The 13,049-nt window shown below is 42.2% G+C and overlaps 2 protein-coding genes across 2 annotated transcripts in view; both read right to left on the bottom strand.

Annotated features, from left to right (window-relative positions):
• Window positions 1-13,049, bottom strand: part of LOC148156122 (NLR family CARD domain-containing protein 3-like) — a 185,855-nt gene that overhangs the window by 135,645 nt on the left and 37,161 nt on the right. The gene's annotated exons all lie outside the window — the stretch shown is intronic.
• LOC106913076 (NLR family CARD domain-containing protein 3-like) lies at window positions 434-7,531 on the bottom strand. The gene is made up of 4 exons (XM_088010620.1): window positions 7,285-7,531; window positions 4,528-4,674; window positions 2,625-2,710; window positions 434-2,244 (listed from the first exon to the last, which is right to left on the bottom strand). Exons 2-4 carry the CDS (start codon window positions 4,653-4,655, stop codon window positions 434-436), a joined length of 2,025 nt encoding a protein of 674 aa, XP_087866746.1. The 5' UTR covers window positions 4,656-4,674; window positions 7,285-7,531.

The following is a 13,049-nucleotide window of genomic DNA, read 5'->3' as shown; positions in this document are numbered from 1 at the left end:
ATATGAGCTGTGGAGCAGCAGCAGAAGCTCCGTGTGCTGAGCTATGACAGCAAACACAGGGCCGTAACACAGAACCTGGAGGCTGGGGCAGGGAGGGGGTGGGGAGGGCTAAAATCCTATTTAGAGTTTTTAGACAACAGAGGAAAACACAGAGATTACTACAGTTATTTATGTTGTAACCATTAAACAATCTGCCCTTCAGTTTAACCTTATAAGTGAGACACTTTATTGATGTTACCATATAAAATAACTTAGAATTAAGTTTTGGCAAAGCTTAATGTAATTTTACAGGTGGTGGAGCGTTGTCGTTAGCAGCTGCTGAAAGTAACTAGAAAAGTTACTTTTCATGTAACTTAGTTACTTTCCACATCAGGTATCAATAATCTGATTAAAGTTACTTTTCCAAAGTCACTATGCCATCACTGGTCTGGACTCACCGAGCCTTTCTGCAGTTCCTCACAGCTGGAACCAGTCTCAGTCGGCCCGATTCTGATGTGTTGTACTTCTCCAGATCCAACTCATCCAGAACCTCTGACATCTGCAGCATGAAGGCCAGAGCTGAACACTGGATTTCTGAGAGTTTATTCCCTGATTCCAGGAGCTGTTGGATCTCCTGAAACACTGAGAGGTCGTTCATCTCCACCAGGCAGTGGAAAATGTTGATGCTTCTGTCAGGAGAGATTCTATCAGAGTTCATCTTCTTCAGATTGTTGATGATTCTCTGGATGGTTTCTGGACGGTTCTCTGTCTGACCCAGCAGGCCTCCTAACAGACTCTGGTTGGACTCCAGAGTGAGACCATGAAGGAAGCGAACAAACAGGTCCAGGTGGCCATTTTTACTGCTGAGGGATTTATACATAACTCTGTACATGAAATCCTCCAGAGATGTTTCAAAGTAATTTCTTCCCAGGAACTTCCCCACCACCTCTGTATTCCTGCTGGTGAAACAGTGGAACATGTAAACTGCAGCCAGAAACTCCTGGATGCTCAGGTGAACAAAGCAGTAAACTGGTTTCTGGAAGATCAGATTCTCTCTTTTGAAGATCTCTGTACAAACTCCTGAGTACACTGAGGCCTCTGTGACATCCAGACCACACTGCTCCAGGTCTTCTTGGTAGAACATGATGTTTCCTTTCTCCAGATGTTCCAACGCCAGCCTCCCCAGCTTCAGAAGAACTTCCCTGTCAGCCTCCATCAGCTCCTGTGGACTTGTCTCATGTCCTCCATGGTACTTGTTCTTCTTCCTCTTTGTCTGGACCAGCAGGAAGTGTGAGTACATGTCAGTCATGGTCTTGGGCAGCTCTCCTCTCTGCTCTGAGGTCAACATGTTCTCCAGAACCGTAGCAGTGATCCAGCAGAAGACTGGGATTCCACACATGATGTGGAGGCTCCTGCAGGTCTGGATGTGGGAGATGATTCTCCTGGACAGCTCTTCATCACTGAACCTCCTCCTGAAGTACTCCTCCTTCTGGGTGTCGGTGAAGCCTCGTACTTCTGTTGCCCTGGAAACACATGAAGGAGGGATCTGATTGGCCGCTGCAGGTCTGGTAGTTATCCAGATGAGAGCCGAGGGAAGCAGCTTCCCCCTGATGAGGTTTGTCAGCAGAACATTGACCGATGACGTCTGTGTGACGTCAGAAACCAGCTGCTTGCTGCTGAAGTCCAGTGAGAGTCTGTTTTCATCCAGGCCATCAAAGATGAAGAGCAGTTTGCATTTAGCCAGCTGCTCTGCTGGGAGCTTCTGGAGTGTTGGATGGAAAACATGGAGCAGCGAGAGAAGACTGTGCTGCTGATCTCTGATCAGGTTCAGCTCCCTGAACGACAGCAGAACCACCACACTGACATCCTGGTTCTCCAAGCCCTCGGCCCAGTCCAGAGTGAACTTCTGCACTGAGAAGGTTTTTCCAACACCAGCGACGCCGTTGGTCAGAACCACTCTGATGGCTCCATGTTGGTCAGGGAAGGATTTAAAGATGTCCTGGCACCTGATTGGAGAGTCATGGAGGTTCTGGATCTTGGAAGCTCTCTCCAGCTGCTTCACCTCATGTTGGGTATTAACCTCTTCACTCCAACCCTCTGTGATGTAGAGATCAGTGTAGATCCTGTTGAGGAGGGTTCTGCTTCCTGTTACATTACTTCCTGTTTCATCACTTCCTGTTACATCGCTTCCTTCAGTCACACATTCATATCTCCTCCTCAGACTGATCTTATGTTCCTTTAGAACCTCCTGCAGACCAACATCTGCTGAAACAGAAGAAACAACTGCATTAAAAACATGATGCTGATTAAGCTGTGTGAAGCTGACACCCCACCCACGTCAAAAAATCCAGCAAATGGTCTGAATGGTTAGTGCTCTGTTTGTGCAGGTTTGTGCCATTAAAACTGTCGTTTGTGCAGCTTTGGTTTCTGAGATATTAAAAATTGTTTTTCAGGTCATCCAGAGTTCACCATCCCCCCATCTTACTCCAAAACAAACCAAAGTGGGTTAGTTTGTTTAAATTCTTCAGATTTTCAGCTGATGTACAATGTGTACCTTCTTTTGTTTTGAACTTCAATAAAGATTTAGAACAAGAAGAAATTTGTCTCATTTCAAGAAATGTTTTAAGATAGCAATGTTTCCTCACCAATATAGTTTTCCTTGGACTGGTCACTCCTCATAGAAGGACAGACGGATCCTGCAGGTTCTGCTCTCAGTCTGAGGTTCTGATCTCTGAAACACAAAATGTTATTCAGATCAATTACTGAGAAACTCTGAGATAAAAACACTGAAGAAGATCAGGGGCCTCAGGCATAAAAGACACTAAAACTTGGAGGACAGAAAAATTTGGAAAAGTTCAGCGCACAAAAAAATCGGATGCATAAAACCTGCTGACCTTTCCTTTATAAATCCTAATTTATAGTAAATAAAGCAGCTGCTGGTCGGCCTGTCGCCTCCATAAATACAAAATGTAAATTAGTATAAATACCCAGAAGTCTGCCACCATGTGAAGCAGTAACCATGGCAATGTCCTTGTTTGAAGCAGTATTAGTATTTATAATAATAATTATTATTATATATTTTATTTAAAATGTGCTTTCAGGGCACATAATGTTATCTCATAAAAATAAAAATACATTTTAAAGAAAAAAAAATCCAAATAAAAAAATAAAATAAAGAGATCTGAGAGCAGCAGATCGTTCAGCCGGATTTAAAGACAGTCAGAGAGTCTCTGAGTGGGAAAGTGGACGTTTATTCTAAATAGTAGAATCATGTTTATAAGTTTACATTTACAGAATAAAGATGCTTTATGTCCATAAGGCTCATTCACAAAGCGGCTCGACTGAAGGATGGCTGCAGCTGGACCGGTACCGGTACCGCTCGGCTCCTTCTTTAAGTTCTGCTCAGAGATCCAGGATGATCCGTCTGGATTAATCTAAACACTAATAAACCATCAGATCAATCTGATCTCTGATCAATCCTCCCTCTGAATCCTTCCATTGTTCTCCATCAGAGCCAAAGCTCCTCAGGTAGCTGCTCACCTGGATGCAGCTACTGATGGACCTGATTGTCTCCACACCTGATCACCTTCAATAATCAAATCTGTTGATTATTTTTAATCAGCAGGTTGGAGTTAATCTGCTGATCCAACTTGTTTTCTCTTTTAGTGAGAATGAAATTACTCCATAGATGCATTCAGAGCGATGAGTTACATCTTTATGAGACAAAAACTGAGGAAAAGTATTATTTACGTTCTAGTGAAGTTTTCACATCCTTTTACTTTTATTTTCTTTATTTTGTGTGTGTTTTAGCTTATTGTCTGAGGATAAATGCAGTTCAGTTTCATCGTTTATGTTTAAGCAATAAAATATTAAAATCATGAAAAACAGAGTTTGATGCTTCTTGGTCTAAATAACTGAAAGTCATCAGATTTCAGTATTGAGTGAGTTTTGATTCTTTGTGGTTTGATATTGTCTAGAGAAAAACTTTGTGTGGCTGCTGCACATTTTCACACCAGCAAGAAAGTTTGTGTATATTTATGCAAACCTTGACACAAAGTTAATTTTTATACATGCTGACTTTTGCATAAAATATGGGACCAGACATTGTTTGTGCAGACGCTTTATGCATGAGGCTCCAGAACACAAACTGCTGCAGAGAAGCAGAAGCTTTAAAGTTCTGGATCATCAACCTGGATCACATGGTCCCAGTGCTCCCAGTATATAGACTGGTCCCAGGGTTCCCAGCATATAGACTGGTCCCAGTGTTCCCAGTATATAAACTGGTCCCAGTAAAGAAGTTTCCTCTCTCAGTGGGTTTATCTCTCTAAAGTTCTGGTTGGTTCTGTTTCCATGGATCGTTTCCATCCATCTCTGACTCACTGAAGCCTCATTAAAACTCCTCTGATTGGCTGACATTCCTCATGTCTACTCAGCTTTAAGTTGGCAGAAAAATTAAGTTTCTTTTTATTTATTTGCTGAAGATAAACAAGTTAATATTAAATAAATCTGTGTGGAGTCACAGGAATCAGTTAGAAACTGGTTTCTTACTTCCTGTCTGGTGGTTCTGGTTCAGTACTGAAGTATGGAGGGTCTCCTTTGGACCGGTCACTCCTCATAGAGGGACAGACGGATCCTGCAGGTTCTGCTCTGTCCTGCTTTAGGTCCAAATCTTCCATCTTCTGGATTTCAGTGAGTCTGAAAGAGAAACCAGAACCAGTCGGTTCCCAGTGATCCAGTCAGCAGAAAGTTGATCCCATCATGTGTTCAGAGGATCAGAGGAACCTGATCCAGCAGGAACCATCTGGGTTTGAATTGTTCTCTCCTTCACTTCTTCAGGACCTTCTGATGTCTGCTGGCTGATCCAGAACCTCCTGGAGAACTTCTGACTTTATTAACAACATTTAAAACCTGAAACCTGAACTGGAATCATGTTCCAGGTCTGCAGAAACATCCAGAGTGAGGTCAGATGTAGTGAATGAAGGAGTGAACATTTCCTATGAAGTGGTGATGTGTTGGTCCTGAACAGATGGGCTCAGTTAAAGCAGCGGTTCTGAACCCTTTGGGGTCCAGACCTCCTTTAGACGGGCTGCCAGTCCTCCTGCTGAGAGTCGGTTCAGTCAGAGAGGCAGGAATATGTGGAAGGAATATTTTCCAGACGGACCAACAATCAGAGAGATTCAGGATCAGGTGATCCATGGAGATCATGAGGAGGATCTGATCTCTCAGCTTCCAGCAGATCTGTTCAGGTTTCAGCTTAGAGAGACAAAGAGTTTCTCACTGCTGCAGGAGAAACAACAAGTCCAACTGGAAAAGAAACAACTCAGAGAGGAGGAAGAGGGAAATCTGTTGAGTTTAAATCTGCTTTGACTCCACAGATCAGAGAAACTTCAGTTTCTGATGAACCCCAGACTGCAGAGGAAGGAGAGATGTGTCACATTTTAGTATTTAAATCATCAGGAAAAGCAGTTTAACAGGATGGAGTATTATGGACACACTAAGAAAATATATAAAATATGAGAATAAAGTCAGAATATAGCAACTTTATTCTGGTAATGTTATAAATTTATTCCAAAAAATTATATTTTATTTTCATCTTATTATGGTTTTAATACTCTGTCGTAGTTTAAAGTGTTTTTGTTCTGGTTTTTCCTGCTAAGATGAAACCAGTTCTGCTCTTTAAAAGACTCATTAAGTTCTTATTTAGTTTATATTCATTTCATTATTGCTCACAATCAGATCACCTCCAGGTGTTGGTGCTGCCTAAAGGTGGGATCATGTGGGATCCTGTAGATCTCAGTCGCCGTAACTAAGTTGTGGCACTTTGTTAAATATTTCTCTCATGAAATATAAATGTGTTTCTTCATGTAACAACAATTTATAAGCAGCAACGATTCACAGTAAAGTCTCCATTTCAATTCATTTAATTTTCCGTCTAAATCCTTCCTTGATCAGCCCTTAAATTAAATAAATCCAGTAAAGCTCGACCCCAACATGGATCCATGACAGACGATCTTCTATCCGTCCCACCGAGAGGGGAAGCGCAGATCGATGCTCTACGGTAGGAAAATCTGACAGCCACCACCTGTTCCAGTCCAGGTGGAGGTGGTGGAGTGTGTAGGGAGACAACATCAGATTCCTGGACATCCGGGTCACCTCGGACCCGACCTGGTCACTGAACACCTCTGTTCTGACGAGGAAGGCCCAACAAAGACTCTTCTTCCTCAGGAAGTTGCAAAGGGCGGGACTTCCTGCTCAGTGGCTCCAGAACGTCTACAGAGCCGTGATGAAGAGCATCCTCTTCCTCAGCAGGACTGGGTGGGGCGACAACAACCCAGGACCAAAAGGACTTGGCCCGGGTGGAGAAAACGGCCCAGTGGGTCGTGGGACCAGGTACCGAACCTGGACCTGATATCTGCTGGCCGACTGCAGAGGAAGGCCAGTTGTGTTGCTGCTGATGATCCACAAACTGTTGGTACCGTCTGGAAACGCTGCAGGTCCAGAAAGTGAACAACCACTTTCTGGATAAAGATCAGCTTTTTCCCCAGAGCTGAGAATCAATCTGTCCACCTTCATCCTCTCTGCCCCCTGCAGACACACCCACAGCCTCATGCTGCCCCCTAGGGGCTGATTAAGACTTTATTTATTCATCTATTGATCACTAAGGCACCACTCCAGTTTCATTATGTTCTAGAAACATAATAATAAAAACCTTCTGTCTGAAAACGACAAGTTATTTCTGTCCTCCGTCTCAAAATGGAGCCTGAAGAACAAAGTTAGTTTCAGTTTCTGTTTCACTCAGTAACATGACTTGTGTGTTTTCATCATAACAGAAGCGTCAAAAATCCTCATTTGATTTGTGGAATAAATATTTACAGTTAATAGTTCAGATTTTAACTATAAAGTTAAAAAACTTTCAGTGTTTCTATATTAAAAGGTTCAGTAGTCAGAGGAGTTCAACTACATTTCCCATGATCCTCTAGTGGCTCAACAAACCTGTTGATCCACACTGAGATCATAACGTCCAACAGGCCGCTGTCTGACAGGCGTCACAACTTAAAGACGTTTATTTCCAGAGGAAAAGTGACAAACTTTCTATTCAGAGCGTTAATTGACAGCAGCGCGATAATAAATCTGACATCAAACCACTTTTACACAAACAGAGATTATATTTAAACAGCGGAAGTTGCTGCTCAGATTAGATCAAACTGACTGAAAGGTTCAGTCGGTTCTGTGTCTCTGACCCAGAAACAGAGAAAAGCCTGAAAACGGGTCAGAACCAGTTTTCTATAAAGTGTGTTTACTCACTGGACCTGCTGCTGAGACGTCTGGGTCACAAAACGGAGACGCTCCAGGTGATCAGCTGATCCAGGTGAGGAGGAGGAGGATCTCACCTGCTGATGTACACTGTAAAAAATATCTGTACAATTTAAAGTAATAAAAAAATACCATTAGTTACAGACTGTAACATCCAAAACATTATAATACAGTAGAAAATACATGGAATTACCAAAACTCAAGAAACATGAATTTCACATAATTTTTACAGTTATTAAATATAAAAAAACACAGAAATTTATTGTGAAAATATTAGAAGTTGTAAAATTAATCAAAAAATTCTGTAATATTACCAACAGTTAATTATCTTAAAATTACTAATCAGACAAAAAACAAATTTTACTGATTTATATCTACGATGTAAAAACTAGACTGAAAAAATTCATTTTAGAGAAAAGAATGCTGATATTTTGGTTTATTTTCTAATAATGAATTTTACTTATAATGTTGTTTATATATCAAAGGTCACATTCACACATCGGCCCTTCTGACCAACACCAGCAGGAAGGAGGTGAAGTGTCTGACCGACCCAAACGACGAGGCGGGTCGACCAGAACCGATCTGATGATCCACCGATTCTTAGGCGAACTCCCACCGCCGACACCACCGTCGTTTGTAACGTGTTGTAGAAACCAGGAGGCAGCAGGACAACGAGGCGTCAGACAGTTTTCATCATGTCATTGTGTTGAACTGCAGCTTTAATGCAGTTTCTGTTGTTTGTCATGTAAACTCAGAGTCTCCAGTTTAACTGAAGTTAGCGAACTTTAACCTCCTGGTCAGAAATGTTTCCATTAGTTTCTGAGAGCCGCCATGTTTATTTACAAGCAGCTGGAAGGAAAGAGACATTTTTACTACATGGAGAATTTAATGCTAATTTATCCAGACTCAACATTTACATTCACGTTTCTATAGAGCCGCAGTTTCATTAGAATATTTAGCAGTTATTTAACATAGATATACAGTATCTAGATGCTTCAAATATCATTTCAGGTCTACATTAGACTGCAGAAGCTCAGAGTTATTGTTCATGGCAGCAGCAGCTTCTTCAGGTTTGGTTCTCATTCATTATTAAACGACAGTTTTGTCTCAAAGCGATAAGTTTGGACAGCAGTTATCTGAACTAAACGCTGTTTCAGTTCATTTACAGAAACAAAGATTCTGTGTTCAACCAGCTGAAGGGAAGCAGCTTTAACCCAGAGGGGTCAGAGGTCATGGCCTCTCAGCCATTAAAGCCTCTGTTTGAGACGTGATGTCAGAACAACGACGGCTCTTGTTTCCATGTTTGGACTGAAATGATTTTTCCAGATTAGAGCAGAAGAATAAAACCTCTTCATGACCTTCTGATGTTCAGGAACCTGGAAAACCTGGAAAAACCTGGAAACTTTAAAAACTCCAGCAGAGCCACTTTCTACAGCCGACACAGAAACCAGATCAACATGATAACCAGCTCACCGCTACAAGCTATCGGGTCAGAACCACAGGCCCCGCCCCCAGAACACCAGCTGTGATTCATCCAATCATCCGTCACACGCCGCTGGAAGCTCCGCCCCCTTTCAGGTCCATCATCTCTCCATGTTTTCCAGTAAGAACATAGAAACTGTTCAGTTCTGGTTCTGGAAACTGTGAGGAGCCGGTCTCTGAACCCTGAGGGTCTCCATGGTCCAAACCGGACCAGCAGCTGAGAAACGGGTTTCAGCCTGAGACCCTTCAGCTTCTTCAGCTCTCAGCTTCATTTCATGCTGATGGTTTTCCAGATCAGGTTCCTTTAAAAGCCTCTGATCTTCTGCAGCTCCATCCCGCCGTCATTTATCACCCAAACATCCAGACGTCTGAACGTCTCAGCTGGAGTCTGAGATCCGTCCCAACCTGGAGGCAGCGGGCCACAAGGTTCTGGACCCTGAGCTGGATCTCAGCAAACAGCTTCACTTTGGCCTGGAACCACTTCAGGCCACATGAGGGTCACAGTCTGAACACAAACAGAACCACATCATCTGCAGAAAGTCCAACTGGTTCCAGGTTCCCTTCTGGATCCGGTCCAGAAAGAACAGCAACAGAATCAGGAGCAAGAAGCGCCTGATGGAGCACAAGCTGCACAGGAGGAAATCTCAGCTTGGTGCTGCTGATGTTTCAGAATCTAAAGGAGCAAAGAGACCAGACCAGAGAAAACGACCTGAAGGTTTCCATGGAAACAGAATCTGACCAGGACTTCAGAACCACTCGAATCATTCAGTGATGAACTGAACAGGTCTGGGCTTCATGCGTGCAAAGCTCCATGAAGCAGGACAGAATATCATTAAATCAGTTTAATAAAATAATGTCAGAAATATAAAGTTGATTTCAGTTCATAGATGCAATTGATGACATTTGCAAAGGACTTTGTAAAGAAAAACCTGAGAACAACTATAAAGTTTAAATCAATCAAACTAAAACTCTGCAGCTTCTTTTGCCATTTATCTACTTTTGTTGTTTCGCCCAAAGTGTTAAACTCAAACGGACACATTGTAAACATGAACCTGTCCAGGTGTCTCATCCAGCTGGACACGGAGGACGTCGCTGCTCTCCGGCCTGCCAAGCAAGGCCAGAGGGGCGACCCGGTGACCCAGAAGCAGAAACAAATGCTAACATGCTGCATAAACATGGTATTTAGCAGTAGCTAACACTAAGATGCTACTTAAACTAATGCTAAAGCACTACATGTTGTTTCTCTTATTTTTTCCTCATTCATCAGATTTCATTGAAATGTTGATCAGTTTTTCTCCCTAAACATTTTCTGTAAACACTACTTTTATCTTAATCTAATGCTAAAGCGCTACAATAACATAGTACTTAACAGGAGCTAATGCTAACGCGCTACACCAACCTGGTGTATTTCTTCAAACCTCAATAGCAGCTCATGGAGGAGTTTGATCTGTTCACATTTCATCTGTCTGATGCCATACAGTCATGACACGGTAACATTTTTCACAAATATGTAAAAAACATATTTTTAATAAAAGTTACACACTGCAGCTATAAATGCCTGAATTTGTTCAAACTACTAATTCTGCTCTGAGAGTCCAGAGTTTATTCTGAGGGAAGAGACAAAGTGACATCTTTTAATTTTACAAAAAAACAATGAACTGCTGGAAACTAATTTGGTGAGACAAACCTGTATTTAAATGACCCAAAGTTGGAGATTATATTTTTCATCTTTCACCTTCATGGGATGGGAATGTTTTACTTTAACTAGGACTTTCTGAAAGGCAGAGTTGGTGACAAATATTTTCATGCAAATATTTAAATTTGAACAGGAAAAGAACAGAATGAGCAGCAAATGAACCAAATGCAGAAGAAGAAAAATGTTTTTATTTCTCTAAAACACATGAAGAAAAACTGCAGCAAATAAACAAAAGGAAGATTTAATATTCAAACCTGACGAGTTTAGAAAAATAGGAGCCGACAGAAACAGAAAATGTTCAGAGAGAAAAACTGATCAACATTTCAATGAAATCTGATGAATGAGAGGAAAAAATAAGAGAAACAACATCTTGATATTCAGTGTGAAGCTTTGACTGGAAACAAACAGGAAAACATGAGGATCCTGGAATAATCCTGGAATAATCCTGGAATAATCCTGGAACAATCCTGGAATAATCCTGGAATAATCCTGGAATAATCCCAGCTTCCATCTTTAAAGGACTGGAAGAAGGAAAAGTTTCCAAGGACTCAATCAGAAAAGTTTCACCAAGAAATAGATTGTAGAGATGAACTATCTGTTCAACAGTGAGAGAGTTTCTCTGACAGGAGGAAAATCTTTAGACTCAAATCAGCAAAGAGACACTGAGGAATCAGAACTGGTCCACCAGAACCCAAATCCAGGAATCAGAGGTTCGGTGAATGTGGTGTTGAAGGTGTGGAGGAGGATCAGTGAGTCAGAGGAGACTCTGTAGAAGGACAGAATGCCAGCAGGACAGTCCACATACACTGATACTCTGTGAGAGACGGAGGAGGAGGAGAGACGAGTTTCTATGTTATTGTGACAGACAGAGTAACCATCATCATCAGAGCAGCTCAGACTCCAGGAATGATCATTACATCCAAACACACAGTCACTACTGCCTCCTTTCCTCCTGATTCTTCTGTAACTCACTGATATATAAACATCTCCTCTCCACTCAACCTCCCAGTAACAGCGACCAGTCAGACCAGTTCTACACAGCAGCTGAGGAGGAACATCAAATCTGTCTGGATGATCAGGATATGACTGAAACTCCTCCTCCCATGTCACCTTCCTGTTGTCTTCGCACAGTTTGAGTTTTTTGCTCACTGTGTTTGTGTCGATGGTGAGTTGACAGGAATCTGATGGAGAGAACAAACACAATCCAGCTGCAGTTATTGATCATTTATTGATCTTTGATGATGATCCTGAATGAGTGATGTGACAGTTTGAAGATGGTTGAATGTGAGCTGCTTTGTTGTCATGAATCAGATGAAAAACACACTTACACTTCCTCAGACCTGGTGTCAAGAATGGGCCTCCAGCAGGCTCCACCCTGAAAGGAGGAGGGGGGTCAGACCATCAGTCTCTTTCAGCAGCAAACATGGACATTACATGTCTCTCAGACACACATTGTCCTCCACTGAGACAGGAACAGTCCAACATCTGGATTGCAAACTGCAGTGGATGTAGGAAGGACAGTTGGTGCTGCTGCAGCACAACTCATTTCTCCAAACACAGGAAAAGCTCCAACAGAGAGGAGAAAGGAAATCCCTCAGTAACAACCTGAAGAAACTCACTGAAGCCTAAAAGGACATCAGGAAACTAAGGAAACATTTCTGGAAGCTCAACCTGATTTAATAATCAGCATTAAAATCCAATCAATCTAAACTCTGATCAACACCTGGATACCTGCTCCATCCACACTCCCACACACAGATGAAGGAATGAAACACTAAACAACCTGCTGCTGAAAACCTGCTGTGGCCTCACTGGAATATCCAGAAATACAAACATTAAAAAGGAGAAGCTGCATCACATTCAACAAAGAGTTCAACAAGAACCAAACATTTGATCTCTGAGCTCAGACTCACAAACCAGGGAGAGGCTTCCATCATCACACACCTCTGACAAACGCCTCCAACCTTTCAGCACTTCCTCTACCAACCAGCACCACCAGGTGGCGCTATACACACTTGTGAGTTTAGTTCAAAATCTTTATTTCTCTCTCTGAACTTTTAAACATCCATCTGACCAACATGGAGTTACTTTTCTTCTCCTCTTTGCTCCTTGGGGCTGATTGGTCTGGAGCTCCATCAAATATTGTTTTAAAGTCCTTTGTCATCAGTAGATCATCATGGAAATCTAACTGAACTTCACTTTTATTCATTTAGTCAGAGTCCCTATTAAACTCTATTAAATCCATCCCACTCTTTCATTTTCCTGGTGAGCCGTTCTTAGTCAGGAGAATATTCCAGAAAACTGGGTAATGATCTCTGCCTCCAGATGAGGCGTCTAAATATTTAATGATCAAACTAAATATTTCTCTTCAAACTAAATGTTTCCCATCAGACTAAAGACGTTTCTCCTCTTCCTCCTCTATCAGACCTTCTCTGCTCCTGCAGCAGGTTCCTCCATACCTGAGAGCTTCCAGTCTCCAGTCTGGATCCTTCAGTCCAGCCGACAGCAGCTTCACTCCTGAGTCTCCTGGATGATTGTAGCTCAGGTCCAACTCTTTCAGATGGGAGGGGTTAAAGGT

Source organism: Poecilia mexicana, unplaced genomic scaffold, assembly GCF_051168715.1.
Source record: "Poecilia mexicana isolate PSO_F unplaced genomic scaffold, ASM5116871v1 scaffold_12, whole genome shotgun sequence".
Classification (NCBI taxonomy): Eukaryota; Metazoa; Chordata; class Actinopteri; order Cyprinodontiformes; family Poeciliidae; genus Poecilia; species Poecilia mexicana.
Note: the sequence above shows the minus strand (reverse complement) of the source record. Positions and strands in the feature narration are given on the sequence as shown.

Excerpts from the sequence above, each read along its gene's own strand:
- LOC106913076 (XM_088010620.1), bottom strand. The coding sequence starts at position 4,655 with ATGGAAGATTTGGACCTAAAGCAGGACAGAGCAGAACCTGCAGGATCC. Across the intron at positions 2,711-4,527 it reads CCAGAACCACCAGACAGGAA|AGATCAGAACCTCAGACTGA; the intron begins GTAAGAAACCAG and ends TTTGTGTTTCAG. Across the intron at positions 2,245-2,624 it reads GTCCAAGGAAAACTATATTG|CAGATGTTGGTCTGCAGGAG; the intron begins GTGAGGAAACAT and ends CTTCTGTTTCAG.